This window comes from Chionomys nivalis, chromosome 22, assembly GCF_950005125.1.
Source record: "Chionomys nivalis chromosome 22, mChiNiv1.1, whole genome shotgun sequence".
NCBI lineage: Eukaryota > Metazoa > Chordata > Mammalia > Rodentia > Cricetidae > Chionomys > Chionomys nivalis.
The window spans coordinates 43,805,085-43,829,373 of NC_080107.1; the positions used below are offsets into that span (position 1 = coordinate 43,805,085).

Here is a 24,289-nt window from a genome sequence, read left to right on the forward strand (position 1 = left end):
GTGATGACACAGATGGCCATCTAAGGACCCCCCATCTCTGCCCCCCCGCTTGCCACATTTCTCATATTTGGGCGCAGTAAGAAGGCATGCTTGTCGAAATCAGCCTGCGCAGCAGCCTGAATGCCAGAGAGCTACACCTGCTGCTGAGGCTGCCCAGCCTGGGCTACTCTGTAAGAGGAGCCTTGAGAGTCACTAGCAGGCCTGGTTCCCTTTGAGGGCACACCATGGAAACTCACCCACCCACATTAGTAAATGCATAGCTCAAACTACCGAGCAGTGGCGCTGACTTCGACCTAGGGTGCTTCAATAACTGCTTGCCAAAAGTACAAGTCTGGAGGTTGTCCCACATCCGCTGGGCTGGGCCCTGGGATTTGAGCCCAGGTGTAGCTCTGCTAGAGAGCACCTATGGGAGGAGATGACCAGGCCTAACATAGGCCAGGGATTGTGCTTCTGTGTGGCCGTCCTCTAGCCAAGCTTTGTATGCGCTCACTCCTCCTGATGGCTGTGCTCACATTGCCGTGAGATTGGCAGTCATGAGGCCGAGTTAGACTATAGAGCTGGCTTGTGTCTTCTCAGCCCACAAGTTCAACCATTTACCACAGCTGGTCTGCTTCCCACTTGGAAGAAAGCATCCTGAGTCTGGCATCGATGACCTCTTCCCTCTTTAGCCTTGGGGGCAAACTGCAATTTAAAAGATGTCAGAGGGGTTTTGTTTTGTTTTGTTTTTATTTTTTGTTTTTTTTTTTTTCCAAAAGTCTATGGCTTTCAGGGCAGTGGGAAGTAAGGTTTACAGCAAGGGCTTAAATCAGCCAAAGCAGGGCTGGCCACGACCCTCTGGACACCCATCAAAGCCTTACTGCTGAGTGCCTTTCCCTCCCCTCTTCCCCAGGCCCAGCAGTTAGCACCGCTGACCCCTGACCTCAGCTTCAGGCCCTTGGCCCTCATCAGCTCTTGCAGAGCCTAGTCCTAGGGTCTCTGCTGGGCACCTTGCTGGCTCTAACTTGGGTGTGTGATTGTAAGCCTGTGGGCCTTGGGTTCCCCATCACCAAGGCAGGGGACTCTTTTGTGCCACTAGGTTACTGAGAGATTGCCATGGAATGGGAGCATTCCCAGAGGCCCCCAGGCTGGTACCTAGAAAGATCTTCGTATAGGTGGGTCAAGGACATGGCTGCTACGGCATCCGTCTGGGAACTTGATGTTCACTTACTTTCCCCCATTCTGCTTCCATCCTCAAGCCTTTGGCTAAACCTCCCACAATTGTTTCATTGCTCTAAAACACCACCTCCCAGGATGCCTTGAGTAGAGCAAGGGAGGAGGCCACAGTGCGCCCCCTCCTCCCCAGGATGCTCTTTGATGTTCTTGTGGATGCATCGTCTTCATCAGAAGCCAGAGGAGGTGTGCTTGCTCTTGTAACAGCTGCGTCCATCTGACAGGCTTATCCACAAACACCGGGTTACCCTAAATCACGGAACACTGGTTACCTATCGGAACCCACCGTAGGCATCAAGCAGCTTAAAAGTCCATTTCACCAACCACTTTGGTGCTTGCTGACAGGAGATGACAAGTGGGACATGGAGGAGGATATTTCAGAAAGGGCAGGCTCCTCCCTGCATCACAGGCTCCTCCCTGCATCGCAGGCTCCTCCCTGCATCACAGGCTCCTCCCTGAGTCCTCCTTAGCTCAGGGAAGGATATTTTTTTTTCCTTTGGAGATGAGCCAAATGAGGTCATTGAGAAACTCAAGGTCTTCTTTCTTCCTCAAAGTCAGCACGAGATTGGAGGTTAGAGACCTGCACCTGGGCTGAAGAGGAAGCTCAGCTGGCCTGGCACAAATGAAGCCCTGGATTCAAGCTCCCAGCACTGCAAACCAAGCATGGTGGGGCCAACCTATAATCTCAGGGCCCATGAGTTGGAGGCGGGAGGATCAAGAGTTCAAGCCCCGGGGATAGAGAGACACTTCAGTGGTTAAGAGCACATACTGCTCTTATAAAAAGTCCAAATTCAGTTCTCAGGACCCACATCTGGCTTACGCCTGCTTGTAACTCCAGCCACAGAGATCTGATGTCTTTAGTCTCCGCAGGAACCTGCACTCACGTATACATACATAATCACACAGATATACATATAATTAAAAATAAGTGCATGAGGCCTGCCTTGGCTATACAGTGAATTTGACACCAGCCTGGGATGCATGAGGCCCTGTCTCCAGGAAAAAGAAAAGAAACATAAACGCATATTAATAATGTTACATAAGTTATCTGTATTTTGGTCAGCTTTCTTTCTTTCTTTCTTTCTTTCTTTTCTAAGACAGGATCTCATCATATAGTTCTAGCTGCCTTAGAACTCACTCTGTAGACCAGGCTGGCCTTGAACTCACAGAGATTTGTCTGCCTCTGCCTCCTGAGTGCTGGGATTAAAGGTGTGCGCCACCATGCCCAGCTTCTGGTTGGTTTTCAACATAAAATGTTTTCACACCCACTAGGAAAGAAGAACCTTCTGGGTTAAGCTGAAAATCCCCAAGGGGCTGGCAGGATTCAGGGGGCCAGACCCTCAAGTGGAAGGACAGGGCCTGTGGGATGCTAGGATGGGGTCTGTGGGGTGCCAGGGCGGGGTCTGTGGGGTGCCAGGACGGGGTCTGTGGGGTGCCAGGACGGGGCCTGTGGGGTGCCAGGACAGGGCCTGTGGGGTGCCAGGACAGGGCCTGTGGGGTGCCAGGACGGGGCCTGTGGGGTGCCAGGACAGGGCCTGTGGGGTGCCAGGACGGGGTCTGTGGGGTGCCAGGATGGAGTCTGTGGGGTGCCAGCCTCAGCTCCCTCTTGGTGTCATTTTCTCCAGCACCATCGTAGCAGGCACTCCAAACATCTCTGCTGCCCCAGGTACCTGGCCACTACTGCCTCCTGTGCCCCAGCCCAGCTCTGTCTTCCTTTCCTGTCCCAGATCTGCCTGTTTGTGAACATCAATGTCACCCCTGAGCAGGAAACCCCAGAAAGTGCGATTATGTGAAGTCCCTGCGCCTATCCCCTCCCAGGCACCTCTTCTGCTGGGGTTTGTTTATAACAAGACAGCTGTTTGTAGGGAGGGGGGTCGGCTGCACCAGGCTTCAATCCTCCATCCTCTCCATCCTCCTGATTCCACTTGTGAATGTCCCCTTTCTGCACTAGGTGCCATTCCAGGTGACATCAATGATTCTTAGGCCAACTTGAGAGTGACAGGGTCCTTAAAATATACCATGTGAGACTCAGGGAGGGGCTGCAGACCTGGCTCTGTCCTTCGTGCTTGGGTCTGGAAAATGGGATGTCCGGGTTGGACATCCAGTGGCAGGGAGTGGTCCCTCTTTGTGTTAAGTTCTCTGAAGAGGTGGAGGCGGTAGGGTGGACTGGGTGGGAGACGCTGTGGGGTTTAACAGAGAGTTAACTTTGCAGCCAGCTATGATTTGTAGGAGAGCTTAAAGGTGGCAGAGAAAATCCCTTTCTTACATTCAGCAGCCTCTCCTAATCGGCTGCTTCTCCGGGTGGCCCTGCTTGGCTGGCTGCAGATGCCACTCGCTAAGGAGCCAGAGGCCCAGGAGACCCGAGGCATGGTTAGTCTTCCACAGAGAGAGGAGGCTGATCCCAGCGTCCAGAGCCCAGGAGCTTGTAAATCAGACTGTTAGCTTAGTGGCTTGGGCCATTATTCTAAAGCAGTGGGGCTGAAACCAAAAGCCAAATGAAAATATAGTCCATTTGTTCATACTTTAGTGACTGAAAGACTATGTAATGTTGGTGGGGATCGGCCCTACAGACAGGCGAGGGCTAGCGTGGAGGACGGAGTGTCTACCAGACATGGGGCTGGGGGGGCCCTTTTCCTTCGTGTGTGTGTTGTGTATTGGTGCCGTGTGTGTATGTATGTGTCTGATATGTGAGGCGTAGGTACATGTGTTTGATGGGCGTGGTGAACATATGTATACAGCTGCTTGGGTGATACCATTGTCGTTTATAGGAATTGTTGCCTCCTCCCAAATATGGGGCTGCTGGCTAACTGAAGACTATGTAAGTGGGGATAATACCTCTCCAAACTTCCCCCCACTTGTCTGCATAGCCATCTTGTGCCAGTTCAATGGTTGGTAATTCCACGGCAGTGGCAGTGGCCAAAGCTATTCTGGCTCATTCACCACCATGTCTTCAGATTCTGAACAGGACCTGGCATGGAGGTTTTCAAGAAAAAAAAAAACAAAACTTGTGAATGGATGGATGGGTGGGTGGATGAGTAAATGAATCGGGAGGAGAGTGAGTGAGTGAGTGAGCAGATGGGTAGGTGAACGAATGAATAGTTGCATGAATGAATGAATGAGTGAATGAATGAGCATTCACCTCCCTCCTCAGGGCATGTATTGCCGGCTCCCTGTGAGCCAGGATCTCTGCTTAATTCCACACGCGTGTGCCCTGCCAGAGAACTTCCTTAGCGTATTTTACAGAACAGAATGTGAATCTCAGACAGGCAAAGCCATGTGACAGAGCAAGAGACCACCCCCACGTGACCGCCTGACATTGGAGGTCTCCCGCACACACAGATACCAAGCCAAGCCGTTCTCACCTCCTGCCTGTGTTCTCCATCCTCTGCTGCTGTCCCTAGAACACACTGTAGACAGTACAAGAGTCCCCAGGACACTGGGAGCAGAGTCAGCTCAGTGGCTCTTGCCTTAAGGGTGGGAGGTGATGACTTCGTGTCCCACATACAAGAAGTTGAGGAAGACTCTGAGCTATTCTCCTAATGGTTTGTGGTCTTTTACCTCCAAGAATCCTCACTCTACCTCCCACACGGCTCCTTGGCCAGGAAAAAGAAAACCATGGAGTCAGTCCTGAACAGACCTCCCAGGCTTGAGCTTACTCCTTTTTGGATGTGGAAATTGAGGCTCCAAACTTCCAGCCTCTCAACTGGGCCCTCACAGTATGAACATCCCGGCTGGAAGGTTCCAAACCAGCTGCTGGGTAGCCCTCCACCCTGGCACTGCTACCTCCTGCCAACTGCAGGAGACCGGAGACCAGAGACCAGAGACCTAAAAGAAGCCAGGGTCACCAGAGGCCCCTAGTGCCGGGCCCACTGTAGGGATGTGCCCCTGCCTCCCTTGGCTGTTCCTCACCCCGTGGTCCAGAGGTTTTCCCAGCTTCCCTCGTGGCTGGCCGAGAGGGAGCAGAAAGCAGCCTGTCTGACACGGTGACCCAGCCGCGGGGTGGCTGCCCCACCCTGCCTGCTGCTTTTCTATGTGAAAGGTGTTTAATTATTTCTGACAGAGTTCAGCCTCGACATCTGTTCATAAGCGGGGAGGGTCCATTTAGGTTATCCATCACCGTGACAGGTTCAACTTTTTTGGAAGTGCATTTTCCCATCATAATGGAGACAGGGTGGGGGCATCAGATCAGCAGTGACATGCGACCCAGACAAAGACCCTCCTGGGGCTTCATGTGCCATGAAACGACAGCAGCCTGACCTGGCCCTGGCGGGCTTTCTGAGCACAGACCCTGCGTTGGCAGGGCTGGGCGAATGTGTGGGTAGGAGGGTTTCATTGTGCCTGTGGGAGGCTTTGAAGATCTTTAGTCATTCTGGGCTGGTTACTCATTCATCCATCCATCCATCCACCCATCCACCCATCCATTCATTCATTCCAAGGATTACTCAGTACCTCTTCTGTGCCGGGCACCCTGCTTAGCTCTGGGGACAAGACTTGGGCCTTGAAGCTTGGTTCTTGTGGACTTATACGTTATGAAGGAAGATGAAAGTCTGTCTAGTTAATCACCTGACTGCCAAATTGCTAAGCTCTTCAAAGGGAAGCAGCGAGGCCTGAGGCACCTCTTGGTGATAAGGGGGGGACCTGGTGGGTTTGCCACAGAGAAGGAGTCTCAGGAGCCCCTGGATTAAGGTAGCTCTGTCCTTAGCATCCACCCTGGTGCACTGGTACGGACCATTGTGTTCATCCAACACTGTGTGCTGCAGGCTCAGCCAATATTGCTGTTGGCTTATGTCCTATAACGACAGCTGTCAGGGGTTTAAGAGTCTCCCCTGGGCAGGTAGTGCACCTGGGCAGTCCTGCTTCAAGAACCTGGCATATATGCTATGTTCCAGGGCCTGGGTGACTGGGACACCAACTTGCGGGATCCCAGGGGTGTCCTTGGAAGACACAGAGGAAAGGGGTGGGGCTCTCCCCTGCCCTTCTGTCTCAACCACTTAGTGTGTTATCAGCATGGGCGATGAAGGCACAACCCAAGGACCCAGGCTAGCCGCTCCAGGGGGTGTGGAGATGCTTTGGACCCACTTCACCTGCAAGGCACCATCGGGGTGTTTGTTCTGGGGATAAAATGGCATTATCTATATCATGTTAGCCACATGTGACACCTGCCAGCGGAAAGAGTTGTCACTGCTGGCTCACTGCTCCTCCTAACAGTACCTCAGAAGTCCTAATGAGCAGCAGCGCTCCCCAGACCCCGAGACAAACTCCCTCTCTTGCAAACAGAAACACTGAATTATTTCTACCCTCGAGCTCCTGTCAGGGCCAGCTACTGTAAAACAGAGGCCACCTGGAGGGCATCTTGTGCCCTTGGGGCCTGGGGGGCCTGGTGCCCCTCTGGCAATGTCACCCAGACGCCTACATGCACTTGGTCACTGGCATAATAATAATAACAATAAAAAGGCCACAGAGGAGGGGCCCAGGAGAAGGTTGTGAATAACTGAATGCAAGTAGAGGTATCTGTGTGGGGCAACGAGAGAGAGGGAGACATGGAGGGAGGTTTTGCTGTTGAGACTCCGAGCTGACAGGTGCTAAGAAGAGGCAGTGTGGCCGTGACTCCCGCCACCTCCTGATCAGTGTTCGGTCATGTTCTTTCGGTGACATTTACTGTGAGCTCAGCAGAGGCCTGGGCTGATGGGCAGCAGGGCACATGGTCACTGACATATGTCGATGGAGGCCACTTGGGCAGGACACGAGAGGCCACATCCAGCGGGCCAAAGCAGCTTTCCCGCTGAAGTTCAGCAGCTTGTTCAAGCGCATTAGGCTCAGAAAGGCAGCGGCCCCTTCACTGTCTAACGCGCAGTTTCAGGCGGCACAGCCGGGCTGGCTGGCTGGGAATATTGCTTGTGCAGCTGTCTTGATGGGGCCAGGGATGTTCGTCATGACCTTCAAGAAAGACTCCTTCTGCCTGGGTTAGATACACAGCCTATGCAGCCTCTTGTCCTGAGTCCAACATTTTTAACCCTGCCATGTCCCTCAGCCTGTACAACGCCACTTCCCTACCCCCACCGCCCTTGCTGAGCGTGTGTCTCTGTCTGGGTATTACAGGACCAGAGGAATGAAAGAACATAAGGTCAGCTCTACGGCCAGAGCACAGCCCCTGTATCATGAGTTACCTTCACTTAGCCCCAACTCCTCCTTTGGGGGGAACCCAAGGTCATTTCCTGCCATCATTCAGGGGGATTAGCAATGAGGACACACACTTGTTTCCCATCTGGGTACATCTTCCCCTTGTAAGATACATTAGGATCCGGTCACTAGAGTGATGCTTCTAGGTAGCCAGCCATCCCATGCTGAGATGACCTGAGATCTCCCATGACTCTGCCTCTTCCCAGTATTCTCCATGTTTCCTGTCTATAAAACAGATCACTACCAGCAGGTTGCCCATGGGTGCTTATCCAGAGTCTTAGCTGAGGGCTGATGGGGTGGGGAAGCGGAGACAGGAGGATGCTCAGAAGCCGTGGACCCGTTAGCCTTCTGCACAACCAACATGAGAATCCACCTGGCTCCAGGTGAGAGCCAAGGAGTGACACGCAGGGTTGTTCTCATCATAGACACCTGCAGTCACACACACACACACACACTCACACACACATATGCATACTACCCCATCCCTTGTCACACACTAAACATACATTAGAAAAATAGAATTTCTGATGAGCTAAGTGAGTTCCAAACCTGGATGGAGGAAAAGTTCAGAGATGTCAGGTGGCACCTGTGTCCTGAGCACCGTTGGTCAGAAGCCCACAGAACTCTGTGACAAGTGAGCATCATCTAGCCCCAGCTTTGGTACAGAAGAGGTGAAGGAAAGGGCCACTGACCTTCTGGAAGTGAGGCATGTGCCAGAGAGCATCCAGCTTCACGGGCGGCTTGTACTTCCTCAACTGACTGCTCCGTGTCTCGTACAGCTTCCCCAGGTACACCTGCAGGCCGGAACAGCAGTCAGTGGTGAGATGCTCGCCCTGCTACCTGAGACTTTAGAATTGCCATGGAAACAAACCCTCTGAGCATGTCTGTGGAGTAGGGAAGACTCACACTGAACCGTGAGCACTACCATGGCACAGCCTGGGGTCCTGGACCAATGGAAAAAGAGGAAGTGAGCTGAGCAAAGACGTCCATCTCTCCCTGCTTCCTGGCTGGTGCAATGCACCTCCATCTTCGTGTGCTCTCCTCCACGATAGACGCATATTCAACAGTGAGCTGGGAGAAATCCTGCCCTCTTAAAGTTGGCTTTGCCATGCATGTCATAGCAACAATACAACTAACACTCCAGGGCAATGACCAAGGAGCTTGGGGTTGGGGTTCTTGGATGACAGGCTAGAGGGTCACTTTCCTCCAGGCTTTGACCTTCCTTCTAGGCCATTTCACAGCCCCATCCCACTAGCCATGCCCCTGTGTACGGTTCATGGTTGCTCTGATTTCAGGTTGACTATAAAACAAATGGGGTTTCCATGAGCAGCTAGGAGGGAGTTTCTCTTAAACACCTTCTAGCCCTAAAACTAACTTACCCAGAGCCCTCATATCTGTGTGAAGAAATGTATGACTCAACAGGGTGTCACTGTCCCATGGAGCAGGTCCATATGATGGCCGGCCCAAGAGGAGGAAGGGGGTGAGTGTCATGAGCTCCTCTTTCAAAGGTGGGAGAAGCCCATCCCTTCTGAGCCCTGATTCTATGCCCACTGATAGGGATGAGCAGATCCATAGCTTGTCATGCAGTTCATGGTGTCTGTCCAGAACTGAGGGGTGTCCATTCCAAACTCATATGCTGCACTCTTAACCCTTGCATGACTGTGTGGAGACAAAGCCCATGAGAGGCGATTAAGGTTAAATGGAGCCAAGGGTGGGTTTCAATCCAGCACAACTAGAGCCCTTAGAACAAGAACTTTTTTTGTTTTGTTTTGTTTGAAACATGGTTTCTCTGTGTATCTCTGGTTGTCCTGGGACTCTGGAACTCATTCTCTAGACCAGGCTGGTCTGGAATTCACAGAGATCTGCCTGCCTCTGCCTCCCAAGTGCTGGGATTAAAGGTGTGGGCCACCATCACCCAGGCATTAACTAGAGCCCTTAAAACAAAGACATGGGGGGAGGGGGCTGGAGAGATGGCTCAGCAGTTAAGAGCACTGGCTGCTCTGCCAGAGGACCTGAGTTCAATTCCCAGCAACCACATGCTGGCTCACAACCATCTATAATAGGATCTAATGGCTTCTTCTGGTATGCAGAGCACTCATTCAGAAAATATAAATACATTTTTAAAAATTGAAAAAAAAAAAAGAACAAGGACGTGGGTGATATGCGTCCTACCTCCAGCATGTCAGGACACAGTGGAAGGCGGCCTCAGCAGAATCCTACACATTTCTATAAATGTTGTGGCACCATTTGCGGCATATGAGCCCACGTTGTAAAATGGCCTTCTCCCTGCTCCTAGAACTTTCCCAACTGTGTTATCCCAAGACTGTAGAACCCTAGGGCATGGCTTAAAGTGACTTAGGCGGGAGCAAGCGTCTGTGACAACCAGAGAACCGGAGGAAGGGAAACAGGCTTTGTCTTCACAAATTCACATGGCCGAGCTGTAGTGCTAACGTGATAGGTCTACAAGCAACTGCCAAGCCGTAGGCTGGATATCCACTCTACCTGCTAGAACAAGGTTGAGACTTTAAGTCAAGGCAGAGAGGCTGTGTAGTCAGGTGGCCAGGCTGGGCTTAGAATGCAGCAGACAGTCCCATGGTCTTTCCAACGCTCCATTTCCCTAACTGGAAGAGGTGTGCCAAGGCACGGTTCTTGTAGGAGTTGCTCATGGGTGCCGAGGGCAGAGTAGCTAGCCCAAGGTTCACTAGGTGGCAGTTGTCACCAAGAACTTCACTGGGGGTCATTGTTATCTAAGATTGAGGGTCCACTCGGCAGCATGCTGGCTTACGGCAGAGCAAGGCTTCTTCTGGGATGTGGACAGTTTGACCTTGAAAACTGACCAAACTGACTGCCTTTTCAAGCCTGGCAAATGGTGATCAGCTCAGACAGCAGCCGGAGCACCTGGCAGCCTCACGGGCATATGCATGGCAACATAATTCCTGCAAAGTCTTGGAGCAGGCTGCTGGGGAGTTCAGTGGGTAAAGCGCTTGCCAGGCAAGTGTGAGGACCCGAGTTCAGATCCCTGGTCCTTACATAAAAAGCTAGGTGTGGTGGTACGTGTCCTCAGCTCTGGGGAAGTGCAGATAGGCAGATGGCGGGGCTTGCTGGGCAAAGAGTTTAGAAGAACCAGGGAGTTCCAAGTTTAGTCAGAGACTGTCTCAAGGTGAGACCAATTGAGGAAGACAGTGTTAACATCTGGCCTCTACGTGTGTGTCTGTACACCTGCATGCATGTACGAGACACACACACAGTGAATGAGAAGAGAATTCTGAGGCTGCCTTGGCAGTTTCTGGGTGCTGCTGTCTGCTAGTGCATAGGACTCAGACATCTCCAGCCCTCTCATGCTAGCGCCCTTTGTCCTGGAGGTGGGACCCGCATCCCAGGAAGGAGGCTCTGCCCTTCTGCTGCAGGGCACTGAGACCTCTGAAGATCTGCTTTCCTACGGGAGGAAGGGACTCTGAAAATGCAGAGCACAGAGGAGAATGCGAACACATGTACCTAGCAGAGTCACCATCTAATATTCCACTGACTTCTCTTTCCCAGGGGAACCCACCACCTCCTCAGACCCAATGAGAAAATACACAGGCCTGTTTCTCTGGGCCTTCTTTGCAACGATTCCTGAGTTGGAGAGTTTTTAATCCATATGTTTTTTTCCTGTTCATTTAAAAAATTTTAAATAGCCGGGCGGTGGTGGTGCACGCCTTTAATCCCAGCACTCGGGAGGCAGAGGCAGGCGGATCTCTGTGAGTTCGAGACCAGCCTGGTCTACAAGAGCTAGTTCCAGGACAGGCTCCAAAACCACAGAGAAACCCTGTCTCAAAAAACAAAAATAAATAAATAAATAATAAATAAATAAATAAATAAAAAATTTTAAATATTATATATACATATATATATATAAATTGGGGGCATGTATACATATGTACAGCTGCCTGCAAACGCCAGAGGTGCTTGATTCCTCTGGAGCTGGAGTGGCACGCTACTGTAAGCCATCAGACATTGGGTCTGGAAACTGAACTCAGGTCCTCTGGAAAAGCAGTATTTTTTCTTAACCCCTGAGTCATTTCTCCAGACCCCCTGTTCATCTCTTTTATCACACAGGCCCCAGCTATGAACCCAGGATGGATGGAAGGGAAGCTATTTTCCTCCCTGAGGCTGGTCCAGCAGGGGTGTGCTTTAGCGGGAGGGGCAGAGGGGCTGTGCCATGGTTACCAGCTGCTGATTAAAATGTAACACTCCCCCGGGGAGCTCAGAAGCAGCTTGGGGCAGCAATGCTCCCTCTGAAACTGCACTGTCACATAGCGGGTTGACTCTTGAGGTATTAACAGACTGACCATGGGCCGCTTTAAAAACATTTCAGTGCTGGGCTCTCTGATGAGCACCAAGCCGCTGGGAGACTCCTAAGACTACATGATCCCTTCCTGGGAAGGCTCCTCTGAACCCCAGTAGGGTCATAGAAACATTTTGCTAATCTGGTGTTCAAGAAGTCAGCAAACAAGGGCCCCAGCTTCAAGACGAGCCTGCACTTGGGCAGACACATTTGGCCAGAGCTGCTGGAGAGTCACTTCATCTCTCTCTTCTTGTGTGTGTACACGTCTGTGTGGGTGCCCATACACACGTACACACACACCTGTGGATGTCAGAGGGTGTTGTCTGGAGTCTTCTTCAATCTCTCTTCACTTTACATTTTTTTTTTGTTTTGTTTTTTTGTTTTTTTTTGGGGGGGGGGGGTTGAGACAGGGTTTTTCTGTGGTTTTGGAGCCTGTCCTGGAACTAGCTCTTGTAGACCAGGCTGGTCTCGAACTCACAGAGATCCGCTTGCCTCTGCCTCCCAAGTGCTGGGATTAAAGGCGTGCGCCACCACCGCCCGGCCTTCACTTTATATTTTTGAGAGAGTTTTTCACTCAACCTTGAGCTTCCCAATAAAACCCCAGGGAATCCCCCAAACCTGTCAGCACTGGGTACCTGACTTTTAATGTGGGTGCTGGGAATCCAAACTCAGATCCTGATGCTTTCCTGGCAAGTACTGCACCACCTGAGCCGTCTCCCCAGCCTCTGCTGAGTAATTTCTCGGAACCTCAGTGTGTCTGTGAAACAGACTAAGATCCTAGAGTGAGATACCGACATGCCTGAGTTCTCAGACCCGAGTACAGGATGTGGGGCACTTGCCGGCCCTCCGAGAAGGGAGCAAGGCTCGGTGCTGCATCTGAGATCTGCATGTTTTGCTTTGTTCTGCTCTCAGGCAGGATCTCTCCCACGGCCCAGGCTGGCCTCAGACTTGCTGTGACAGGCGAGGAGATCCTTCTGCCTCCACCACCCAGGCGCTGGCATAAAGGGCACACGACACCATACCTGCCTGGTGCTCTCCTTCCAGGGAAATCTGAAAAGCGCAGACTGACTTGGCAGGCACAGGTTTGGATCAGCTGAGGAGGCACCGTGAACTCCCCTCAAGACTGAAGTTTGGACCATTTTAAAGGCAGAGAGCCTTCGGGCGCCTTTAAATGTGTAAGGCAGAATAAAGAAAAGCAGGGAGTGTTTTCTGGTTAAAAAAAAAAAAAAAAAAAGTCGAGCCGGGCGGTGGTGGCGCACGCCTTTAATCCCAGCACTCGGGAGGCAGAGGCAGGCGGATCTCTGTGAGTTCGAGGCCAGCCTGGTCTACAAGAGCTAGTTCCAGGACAGGTACCAAAGCTACAGAGAAACCCTGTCTCGAAAAACCAAAAAAAAAAAAAAAAGTCACCACAGAGACCTCCTTTCTGTTGCTAATGACTCACATCTATAGTGGTATATTATTTGTATTTTAATAAATCTCGCCTGAAACCAGAAAAGGCAAAGCAGCTAAGCCACTACCAAGCTGGGCGACCATAGATTAAGCAGCCTAAGCCTCTCTCTCCTCCCGTTTTATATTCCCTCTAGTGCTGGGATTAAGGGCGCATGACTCCCTAGGACTGGGATTAAAGGTGTGAGTCACCACCACCTGGATTTGTTTCTGCATTGATCTTGTGTAGCCCAGGCTGGCCTTGAACTCACAGAGATCCATCTGCCTCTGTCTCCCAGATCCTGGGGTTAAAGGTGTGTGTCACCACTGCCTGACCTCTAGTGGCTTTAGCTTTGCCTCTGGTCTTCAGCACAGTAGCAACTAGGGGAGTTTGGGGTGCAACAGGGACCCTGGGTCCCACTGCTCTGAGCTACCCCAGCTTCTCTACACAGCTCTCCCTGCCTAGGACGTAGGATAAGGATGCCTCCTGGGCATCCTTTCCTCCTGTTGAAGAAAACGTGCTCTTTAACACACCCTTGTGGAAATGGTTTCCTGCCCTGTCATACCAGCCAGTGTGGGGCACACGTCTAGGCTGGTGGAATTGGAGCCTAGTTTCCTCTGTGGGAAGTCAGACGGGTTTAGAGAAAGATCTCCATGTAAAAGTCATCATTCCTAATCGCAGCTGGAAGGTGACAGGGTCTGCCGCCTGGTGTTCGGCCATCTCTTTCACATCCAGAATTAGGTCCAAGCGGGAGCAGACCATCACTGAGATGGGTTCAGATCTGAATTTCACTGCAGCAGGATGTGACTGGACCCCAGGCTCCTGCCCCAACCACATCCACTGATGCTGACTTGGCTTCCCTCCGCCCCCCACGCCAGCTTCAGCCCCTCAGAAGTGAAGGCAGGGCTACCTTCTGTTTCTTCTCCAGTTTGATGGCTTGCTGAGTGGCCTTCTGCTCCTGTACCCAGAGCTGCTGGTACCGATGTTGTAACAGGTCAAAGAAGGGTGTGGATGGCCTGTGGGAGGAAGGTTACATAGAGCTTGAGGCCTGGGGATGACCAGGACACCCACATACAGAACAGATACTGTTAGGGCTGCAGACCCTCAGACCCTGAACTTTCTGTGACCTCTTGCCTGCCGGAGTAATCAACTTGTTTTCCTATGCTTGCAGCTGCTCTGAGCACGAGACCCTCATGAGTTCCTGATAACAAGGAAGTAGTTTCTGGTGGGCTTGCAGCTGGAAAATCCAGCGAGCTAGGGCGTGGCCATTAGTCAAGGAGAACCCCATATAAGCTGCCCTGGAACACAATAAAATTGGCATTCTTGTTTCAAGAGTGACCCATGTCTCTGTGTTTTTTAATCCCCAGACCCTTCCCCTATATGGTTCCAGGTGGTGCAGGTGCCACAAGACACCTCTGTCTCCACGGGGCACAAGGCCCCATCGTCACCAACTACAGATCACATCACTCTCCTCAAGGCCAGAAAAGACTTCCTGTAGCACCTAGAAACCCCCAGAGATACAGATCCCATGCTCTGCAAACATGGGGAGCCTCCATGTGTTACCTGGATAAGACGAAGATTCTGGCCTTGGGCTAATGTTGGTTAGGGTTCATAGGCTCATAGGTTCCCTGGATTCCTTTCTGCTATGCCTTGCCCACCCTGGGCTTAGGTTCACAGGTTCCCTGGACCCTTTCTGCTATGCTTTCCCCACCCTGGGCTCTGCCCTCAGTCTGCTGAGGCTAGTCTTGCCGAAAACCCCTGGCAAGCAGGTGGTCTAACCTCAGTGCCTGACTTCCCTGGGGAATGCTCAGGATCCTCATTCCTGGCTTTGTTGTCTGATTTTTCTGGTCCATCTCAGCAAGGATGCTGCCAAGTTGGATGAGCAATACGCTCCCCATCCTTGGGGTCTCTTCTCACTCAAATTCTATCTCTGTGCTGGAGACTTTGGCTCCACATTCATCAGTCCCACTGGCCTGGTGAAAGTAACCCCAGCTTTGCACTAAGACCCATCACTTTCGGAAGCAGCACTAGATGGTTTCACTGCTTCTAGATTGGAACACTGATGGTGTGGGACAATGGTCTGTATTCTGTCAGTTATATTTTAAATAAACACTGATTGGCCAGTAGCCAGGCAGGAAGTATAGGCGGGACAACCAGACAGAAAGTAGAGGTGGGTCAATAAGAACAGGAGGATTCTGGGAAGAGGAAACCTTGGTCGGCAGTCGTGACCCAGCCACAGAAGAAGCAAGATGTGACTGCCTTGCCGAATTAGGTACTGAGCCACGTGGCTAACATAGACAAGAATAACGGGCTAATAAAAGTTATAAGAGTTAATAAGAAGTCTGAGCTAATGGGCCAATCAGTTTATAACTAATGTAGACCTCTGTGTGATTTCTTTGGGATTTAATGACTGTGGAAATTGGGCAGGACAGAAACCTCAGACAACACACTGAGCCAGTATTGAGTGCTCTGCAGGTACTGTCTGCAGGTACTGTCTGCAGGTGCCATCTGCAGGTGCCGTCTGCAGATACTATCCTTTATCATCTCAGAGGCGATGAGGAGAGGCTGGTTCCAGAGCAGTGTGGAGCAGCACTCCAAGTAAGGTCAGTTAAGCCACACACAAGGCTCAAATTATGTCCTTCCAGAGGGTGTGGGGAACCAATCCCAGATTGGGACTGAGCTCTAAACAGCTTTCAAGATAGAGTGTGCAGGTACTCTGTATAGCAAGGTCTTAAAGAAAGGGGACTGCTGTGTGGCCATATCCTTTGCCTTCTATCTCTGCGCTCTCGCAGAGCTTCCCGCAGCCCCATGTCAGGCCAGAGTATTCGGAGGTTCACCACCTCTATGGTCTCCTTACAGAGGAAGGCCAGGGAAGACTGCCATTTTCAGCAGAAAACAAGCAGCGGTTACCGGCTATAATGACTGAGTACTTTGGATCTGGATTTGTGGTTTCTTTCTTTATAGTAAGGTGCCAGCTCCTTAAAAAAATAAGGACATTTGCCGGGCGTTGGTGGCACACGCCTTTAATCCCAGCACTGGGGAGGCAGAAGCAGGCGGATCTCTGTGAGTTCGAGGCCAGCCTGGCCTATAAAGGGAGTTCCAGGACAGGCTCCAAAGCTACAGAGAAACCCTGTCTCGAAAAAACCAAAAAAGTAAAAAAAAAAAAAAAAGGACATTTAACAGAATGAAGATTGTTTCAGAGATGGGACCTGAAAATTGGATTAAGCTCTTGAATTTCTATTACTAAAGAAAATTGTAAATAATTTAATCCCAGCACTCAGGAGGCAGAGGCAGGTGGATCTCTGAGTTTGAGGCCAGCCTGGTCTACATAGTGAGTTCCAGGACAGGCTCCAAAGCTACACAGAGAAACCCTGTCTCGAAAAGCAAAAGCAAAATGTAAATAAACTAAAGAAGGTGTACAATGGACAGTGGCCATGTACAAAGGAGGACTCTGATCTCAAGTATCGTTCCTGCTCAGTAGACAGGACTGTTGCTGTACCACCTTAGCCAGGAAGCAAACCACTGCCTACGGTGACCAGACAGGAAGCCATCCCACTTTGTCAAAGTTGCCAAAAATAAAACTGTATATTCCCATAACCCCAGCACTCAGGAGGTGGAGGCAGAAGAATCAGGTTCAAGGCCACCTTCAGCTGTGTGGTTTTAAAGCCAGCATGGTTACATGAAACCCATCTCAACTCCCTACCCTCCAAGGGTTAATTTTTAAATTTTATTTTAAAATAATCAAGTTGTGTGCAATGAACTCCCTGGGCTAGATACTGAGATCCTGGCTCTAAAGATAGGTGATAATAGGATTGGAAAGATGGCTCAGCCATTTAGAGCACTGGGTGTAGAGGACCCAGGTTCTTTTCCCAGCACCCGCATGGCCACTCACAACTATCTGTAAACCTTAGCTCCAGGTTGGATGTCCTATTCTGGCTCTCAAGGGCACCAGGCACTCACTTGGTACATAGCCATACGTGCAGGTGAAATACCCATACACATATGTAAAAATTTAAATATATAGTCATAATCAATTAGAACAATCAGTAGAAGTGGGGTGATGCTCATTAGTGGTGGCTAAAACGGCGACAAAGCTAACAGGAAATGCCTGGCGGATGGTCGCTTCAGCTTCAGTTCAGAGCGGCCAGCCCTTCTTGCTATTATTTTACCACCGTGGTAAACAGAGTCACGGCGTCAAAGTGTTCATCTGGGCTAGGGAACCAGAGCTGTGAGAACCTGAGCTCAGGTTGTTTACCCCTCCCATCTTCCTCCTTAACCTCCTTCACCTCTCTTTGTAGCAACTTGTGAAGGAAGCCCCAGGATGTGCTGGGAAATGCCCTGCGAACAGCATCTGGGCCTGAGTTGAAGTCAGAGCCAGGAACACTATAGACAGTAATTTAGGGGTTCTCTCACCCCTGAGACTCATACCCTAGTGGGCTCAGGACTGTAGTCTGAGGTTTTCTGACTCACCCAGTCCTTGTTCTACCTGGTTCCTGCAATCGTTAAGCCCCAAAGAAATCACATAGAGGTCTATATTAATAATAAACTGATTGGCCCATTAGCTCAGGCTTCTTATTAACTTTTATAACTTACATTAACCCATTATTATATATGTTAGCCACATGGCTCGGTACCTTTTTCAGTGGGACAATCACATCTTCCTTCTTCTGTGATTGGGACAGGACTGGGAAGGAATGGGCTTTCCTCTTCTCCTGTTCTCATTGCCCCGCCTCTACTTCCTGTCTGGTTTTCCCGCCTATACTTCCTGCCTGGCTACTGGCCAATCAGTGTTTATTTAAAACATAATTGACAGAATACAGAATTGTCCCACACCATAGGACAATATGGCAGTTGCCTCTGAGCTGCATACAGACACTCATCTGGATGTTCTGATGGTTTTGCAAAGCAGCCAGAGTGTCGGAAGCCGCTCAAACCTGAGGTGATATAGACAAGGAGAATCAAACCCCCATGTGTGCCCAGAAGGTCCAGAGGCTGCAAACCTCTGCCCCTGGGTTTGTTGGATCTGGTCTGTATGGTAGCCCCCAAAGTCTGAAATCATTGTCACCGCTTAGAGATACGGATGTTGACGCTCAGCCTGTGAAGTGCTTGCTGTGTGAGCATGGGGTCCTGAATCCAATCCCCGCAATCTTTGGAAATAGCCAACGTGATGTTGTGCACTGGTGATCCTAGCATTGCAGGGTGGGGGCAAGGGAGACCAGCAGGTCCCTGGGGCTCCCTGGTCAGACAGCCTAGCCTGCTTGACCAGCACTAGGCCAATGAGAGACCCTGTCCCAGAAAAACCAAGGTAGACCTCTGAGGAAGGACACCCACAGTTGACCTCTGACCTCCACATGTGTGTACACACACGCACACCTCCCCACATGCAAACAGGACAGCCGACGTTTCAAAACCACTTTTTAGATTGCTGTGAGACTGTGTAAGTTCTGCCCACACAGGCCCGCATTCCCCGTTGGTGTAATTGGCTGGCACTGAGTCCCAGCTGCCACCAGCCCCAGTTCTCAGTCTCTCCCGCCGCCCTGGCACTGGTGAGCTGCGGTCCTTGACAGGTGCCTTCAATGACAGGGTGGCCGCAGAGACAACCGGATAGTTAGCATGGACCCTAAGTATCCACCCATGTCCCCAGCCTACTGCACCCTGTCATGAGGGCACGAGGGGACCTGGGAAGCTGGCTAGGCTGTGTTCTATTGAAGAAGCGGCCCAAGGCTTTGATTCGCATAGACAGACCGTGGCTCTTTGTTCCTGCCTCCCGTACCCCTGTGGCGACTTTTATTACTTAATTATTACACGCCCCACGCCTCTGAGCGGCCTAATTTATGACTGTGCTTTCTAACGACACCGTGTGCGTAATCTGGAAATATCTACCCCAAGAGGCTGCTCCCAGCGAACAGCCCCACCATATCCATCACTTCCTACCAGCTCTTTGCCCTCCCCCAGCCTGGCTGACCGACTCAGCGTCCTGCTCTGGCCAAGGAAAACCTGTGAGGCTGTGAGTTATGGCAGGCAGCCCTGGCCTAGGTCCTCCATGGCCACCCACAAGCTGGCTAGTTTCCGTTCTGGCTCATTAACGTGGATAAACAGGTGCAGAGGCTGGCCTGGTGTGGAGAAAACTCAGGCCATAAATTGGATGTTATCGCCTCTGCGTGGTCCTCGGTTTCCGAGCTAAGCCTGGACTCACAGCCCTGGTCCACTAGACTCAGCTCCCTCTTAAGCTGCTGGCATCCACTCTACCCTGCACTTCTCTAGACTTCCAGCCCTCCTGTGGAGTCCTTCCTCTTGCCAGGACACGCAGGTACATGAGCACCCCCATATCGTCTCTCCTTTGCGTGTAGGCCTCAATCGTGGGCTGGTTCCCAGCTACCCTACCCTAAACAGCCCTGGCTAGGTGTCCTTCCACCTGAGCATAAGCCTGCTTATCCCTCTTCTGGCCCCGGTGGACCACTGAGTGTCAGCCAGCCCCAGATGGCAGCAACAATTCTGTGCCTGTCGTGAGCTGACAAGGCTCCACCCTGGATAGATATGTGGGGGGTAGCTCTGTTGGTAATAAAGACCCCAGTTAAATCCCAGCTCTAAGGAGGTGGAGACAGGTTTGAGGCTGATGGCCGCCAGCCCAGCTGAATCAGCAAGTTCCAGGTCACTTGAGAGACCCCATCTCAGAAAATGTGGTGGACAGCACCAGAGGGTGACAACTGAGGTTAACACACACACATGTGCACACATGTACCTGCACAGACACACACACACAATGTGCGCGCAGGAAGAATGGAAGGCGGATGGGAAAAGAAATCTTAGGCAAATTTTCGACAGATACACTTTCCTTAGTTTGCTCGGTACAAATAGGTGGCGTGTGTGTCGTGGTGAGTTACCAGATTAAACTGGTGGAATTGGCCTTCAGGAAGGATGCCAGCCTTCTCACAGGTGGACTGGTGCCAGACACTGAGTGTCTTAGACAGAACAACTGCCAAACAAACCCAAGTTCCTCCACTTAAGCCCCACACATCAAAAGAGAAAGTGCTAGCCGGGTGGTGGTGGCACACGCCTTTAATCCCAGCACTCGGGAGGCAAGGCAGGCGGATCTCTGTGAGTTCAAGGCCAGCCTGGTCTACAAGAGCTAGTTCCAGGACAGGCTCCAAAGCTACGGAGAAACCCTGTCTTGAAAAAAAAAAAACCAAAAGAGAAACACAGAGAGATAGACAGACAGAGAAAGAGAGAGAGAGAGAGACAGAGACAGAGAGACAGAGAGAGAGAGAGCGCTCAAGTGGAGCTCAGTTTAAATATAAAACAGATGCTGTCGAGTGCACAGGAGAAAACCTTTGCAATTTAGAGCTAGGTAAAGACTATTGATTCATTTAGGATTTTCAGATGGAGTCTCATGTAGGCAGACTTTCCTCAAATGCATCCTATATCTGAGGATGACTTTGACTTCTAGTCCTCTGGTCTCTATCTCTTAAGTAGTGGGCATGCCTGTAAAGGAATGAGGCGCCATGGGTTTGTGTAGAACTGGGGCATCAAACTAGAATGTTCTGCCTGCTAGGCAAGCATTCCACCCACGGAGCCCTGTGCTCTGCACCCCACCCCTGGTTCCTGACCTTTCTAGGAGGCCTAGTTAGGAACCAGTTACCCCATTTTCTTCTGCAGGCATCATTGTTGCTATGTTACAGTTCACTTGTTTCTTTGCTTGTTTTGTGAGTGGGGGTTTTGGTTTTTTTGTTTTGTATAAGTTCAGCTTTTTATTGTAGCGCTTTCTAACTGCAACATGAATGATTTTGCCACAGGCCAAGGCCCCTGTGGTAACAATTACAGCTGCCCTTCCTGCGCACCTCTCTTTTGAGGAGCCAGAGGGGTTTGCACAGAAAAGCTTAATTATTTATCCTCACTAAATGTCCACAGGAAAGGGTGGTACCGGGGCAGATGACGCCCAGAGAGGTCAAACAGCTTGCCCGGGGTCACACAGCACAGACAAGCAGCGAAGCTTGAACTCCCAGCCTTCCAGCTACAGAAGCCACAGCCCAGCAAATGCCAATCAGCATTCACCAAGGGCAGTAGTTCAGGATGAACGAAGCTGGCCAGCCAGCTACACCTGAAGGCCAGGTGCAGGGAATCAGGCTCCTTTCACAGGACACCCCAGACTTTCACAGCATTGTTTCTATGTCTCCTGGTCCCCCGCCCACCCCACCCAGGAGCTGAAGTTTTAGGGGAGATTTCCAAGTGTCCCCAGCTGACATCTGTGGCTTCCTGCTGTCCTCGGGATGCACCGCTCCATTTCTAAGGCGCCTCTGGCCACCTCTCAGCTCACCCTATCTTACTAATCCCCCAAGGGCTCCCTGAATGTCCTCTGCTTCCTCCTCCCAGGAGTCTTCTTGCCCTTGACTGGCACCCCCAGCCCCCAGGCTGTCACCATGTCCTCTGCACAGGGTGGGTCGACACCACTCCCAGTGGTGAGGAATAGTGTCTGCCTTTTCTATCCTGTTCTAAGCAGCTTTCCCAGGTCATTCTCTGCGAATCTCCAGGCTGGAGTTGGAGTTGTACTCTGTTCAAGAGTCTCCAGTTTGCAGCCCAAGATAGCTATGAGTTCAGCCCAACACAAAATCCTAAGCTTACTTAAAACATTAGGGACTCGTGTAGCCCAAGCTGGCCTCAGACTCACTATGTAGCCAAGGAGGGCCTTGAACTTCTGATCCTCCTGCCTCTACTTCCCAAGTGCTGGGATCGCAGGCATGCACCAGACATGGCTGGGGACTGACCCCAGAGCCTTCTGCACTCTAGGTCAGCCTTCTTTCACGCTCAGCCTCTTAATCAGTTTTGAGGCATGTGTGCATGTGTGTTTGTTTGTAATTGTTCTCCAGATGTGCAGGCTGCAAGAAGACAGCCCTGTGTAGGTTCAGATAATTCTTCATCCAATGACATTCTCAGATAAACACTAAGTATCTCTGGAGGCCCAGGAAGGGGTTGCTGGAGAAGCGACCCTGTTCTTAGGGAACCCTGCAGATAATCCCTGAACAGGTATGGCTCTGACATTCTTAGAAAAGGTTTAGGGACGCGGGGCAAGTATTGATGTCTCGCCTGTGAAATCTTCATGACAGCAGACCAGGGTCTCTCTACCCCTGGAGGCTGGCCATGCCCTCCTGAGCATTTGTCAGTGGGAGGAGGGGGGATCCCAGACACCTGTGGCTCTCAGCCATTCACATTAGATCTTGAAAAACATGCCCAAAAGCCATCTGGGTGGGCTGTTCAATTCTGCGCCTTGGGGGTCCCAAGCTCAGGGGCTGAGGCTTCAGGAACAGCAGTGAGAGGAGGGCAGGACAGCCCTGGGGATGGCAGGGTCTGCCCAGTTGTCCAGATATTTGAAGCTCTTCTGAGTTCAGAGAGAGAAGAGGCAGGGGAGAGAGGGAGTGGTGTACACAGGTCTGGGAGGGTCAGGAAGAGCTGAGCCAGGTCCATGTCAGAGTTGGGGAGCCTGGTGAGACCTGGGCCCCCCCAGCAAGGGGAAGTGACTGGCTGCAGGGAGATGCTGGGGCTTTCAGGGAATGAAAGTGTGCTCTATTGTCTCTGGATATCAAGGCTTAGAGATCTACTAATCCACACTGGGTCTCCTGCCCTGGGCCCTGATGCTTCCCCTGCTTCTAAGGTCAGCTAGAGACTGGCCCACGGGTGCTCACACAGTGTCTGCTGAGGTGGCCGAGCCACTGCTAAGAGTTCTGAAAAATCCTTTGCTTTAGCCTGGAAGGAACCTTCAGAGAAGTCCCTTCAGGCCCCGATGCTCCACTCTTAGCCACACCATGTCACAATTAAGTCTAATGGTGCAAAAAGTGGGGACTAAATGAAGCGAAAATCAGCTCTGGCTGCAGGTGCGCCTTGAGAAAGTTGAGCTTCACCCCATCAAATCCGTCTTCAAAGCTGTGCGATTGCTACCCCAGACCAAGCCTTGATCTCCAATGAAGGCTCAGGGTGAGCACACAAGGGAGATGGAGGGGATCATTTGCAAACGTTAGGTTGACATGGGTGCAGTGTGGTGCAGGGTGGGCACAAATGAGGACTGACAGCTGATTTGCCCGCCGCCTCCGTGCCAGAGCTCTGTGGATCAGAGGGGCCCTCTCATAGAAACTCATCTTCATCCGCGATGCTCATTAAAACTTTGCCAAGCCCAGAACTTGGCGGGAGCCGGGAAAGTGAAGACGCCTTCTGAGGGACTTTAGGTACACATTTGTTGAAAGGTGTTTAAGAAGGAGATTCGGGTCTGACAAACTGGATTCGGTGCAGCGCTCCGTTCACAGCGGGCTAAAATAATTGGTCATCAGTGACTACTAATTCCGTTTAGTAGCCAGAGGCGATTTTTTTCTTCCTAGAAAATCAATGACAGCACGGAGGTCTGTTCAATGTGATTCCACTCTAGATGGGCCCTTCTTTCACGCTTGACGCCTCTTCCAGTGGAGACAGCTATTTTGTTAAAATAAAATTAAAATCCGTCCCTGCTACGCCAGCGGCTTGCTGTTCCCAGGGAGCGGGGAGCTATTGGCATGGGCATTCACACAGCCTCAAGGGGATGAAGAAGTGGACAATGAGCCAAGTGTGGTGGCTCATGCTTGGAAATCTAGCTATCGGGAAGATGAGGCAGGGGGATTGACGCAAATTTGAGGCTAGCCCGGTCTACGTATGGAGCCTGAGACTAGTCAACAAAGTAAGATCCTGTTTCAGAAGAAATTGAAAAAGAAAGAGAAAACCAGACAGTGTCCTCAGTCTGGTCCTTGTACAGTCCATGGTCCTTGACTGTGAGCCATGCACTTTGGAGAAAGGGAGGTCTGGTGGGTCGTGCTTCTCTTCTGGTTTGGAGCACAACCCAGCCCTCATGGCAGTATACCCCTTTGTCAGCATTCAAGAGACAGAAGCGGGTAGAATTCGGGGCCAGCCTAGTCGACATAGTGAGTTTCAGGACTACACAGTAAGACCCTGTCTTAACAACAACCACAAAAACACATAGCCTAAGACAGTGCCATCTAAAGAGACCGCTTGTCCTCTCTCACTCGGGACTTACCCCAGACCCAGGTGGGACTTCCAGGGATGGCCCCATAATTCTAGACAGCACCAAGTGGCTAGCCAGGGTGCTTTCCCTCTCTGCAGATCAGAGGCTA

General features: G+C 51.3%; 1 protein-coding gene and 1 pseudogene across 1 annotated transcript in view; one reads left to right on the forward strand and one right to left on the reverse strand.

Moving 5' to 3' along the window:
• Cfap77 (cilia and flagella associated protein 77) overlaps positions 1-24,289 on the reverse strand; it is a 124,851-nt gene that overhangs the window by 20,113 nt on the left and 80,449 nt on the right. Inside the window, exons 4-5 of the mRNA XM_057755506.1 lie at positions 14,053-14,158; positions 8,082-8,183 (exon numbers count right to left, since the gene is read on the reverse strand). Coding sequence (XP_057611489.1) covers positions 8,082-8,183; positions 14,053-14,158 — 208 coding nt within the window. The remainder of the gene's footprint in view (positions 1-8,081; positions 8,184-14,052; positions 14,159-24,289) is intronic.
• LOC130864778 (cytochrome c oxidase subunit 7C, mitochondrial-like) lies at positions 15,951-18,806 on the forward strand (annotated as a pseudogene).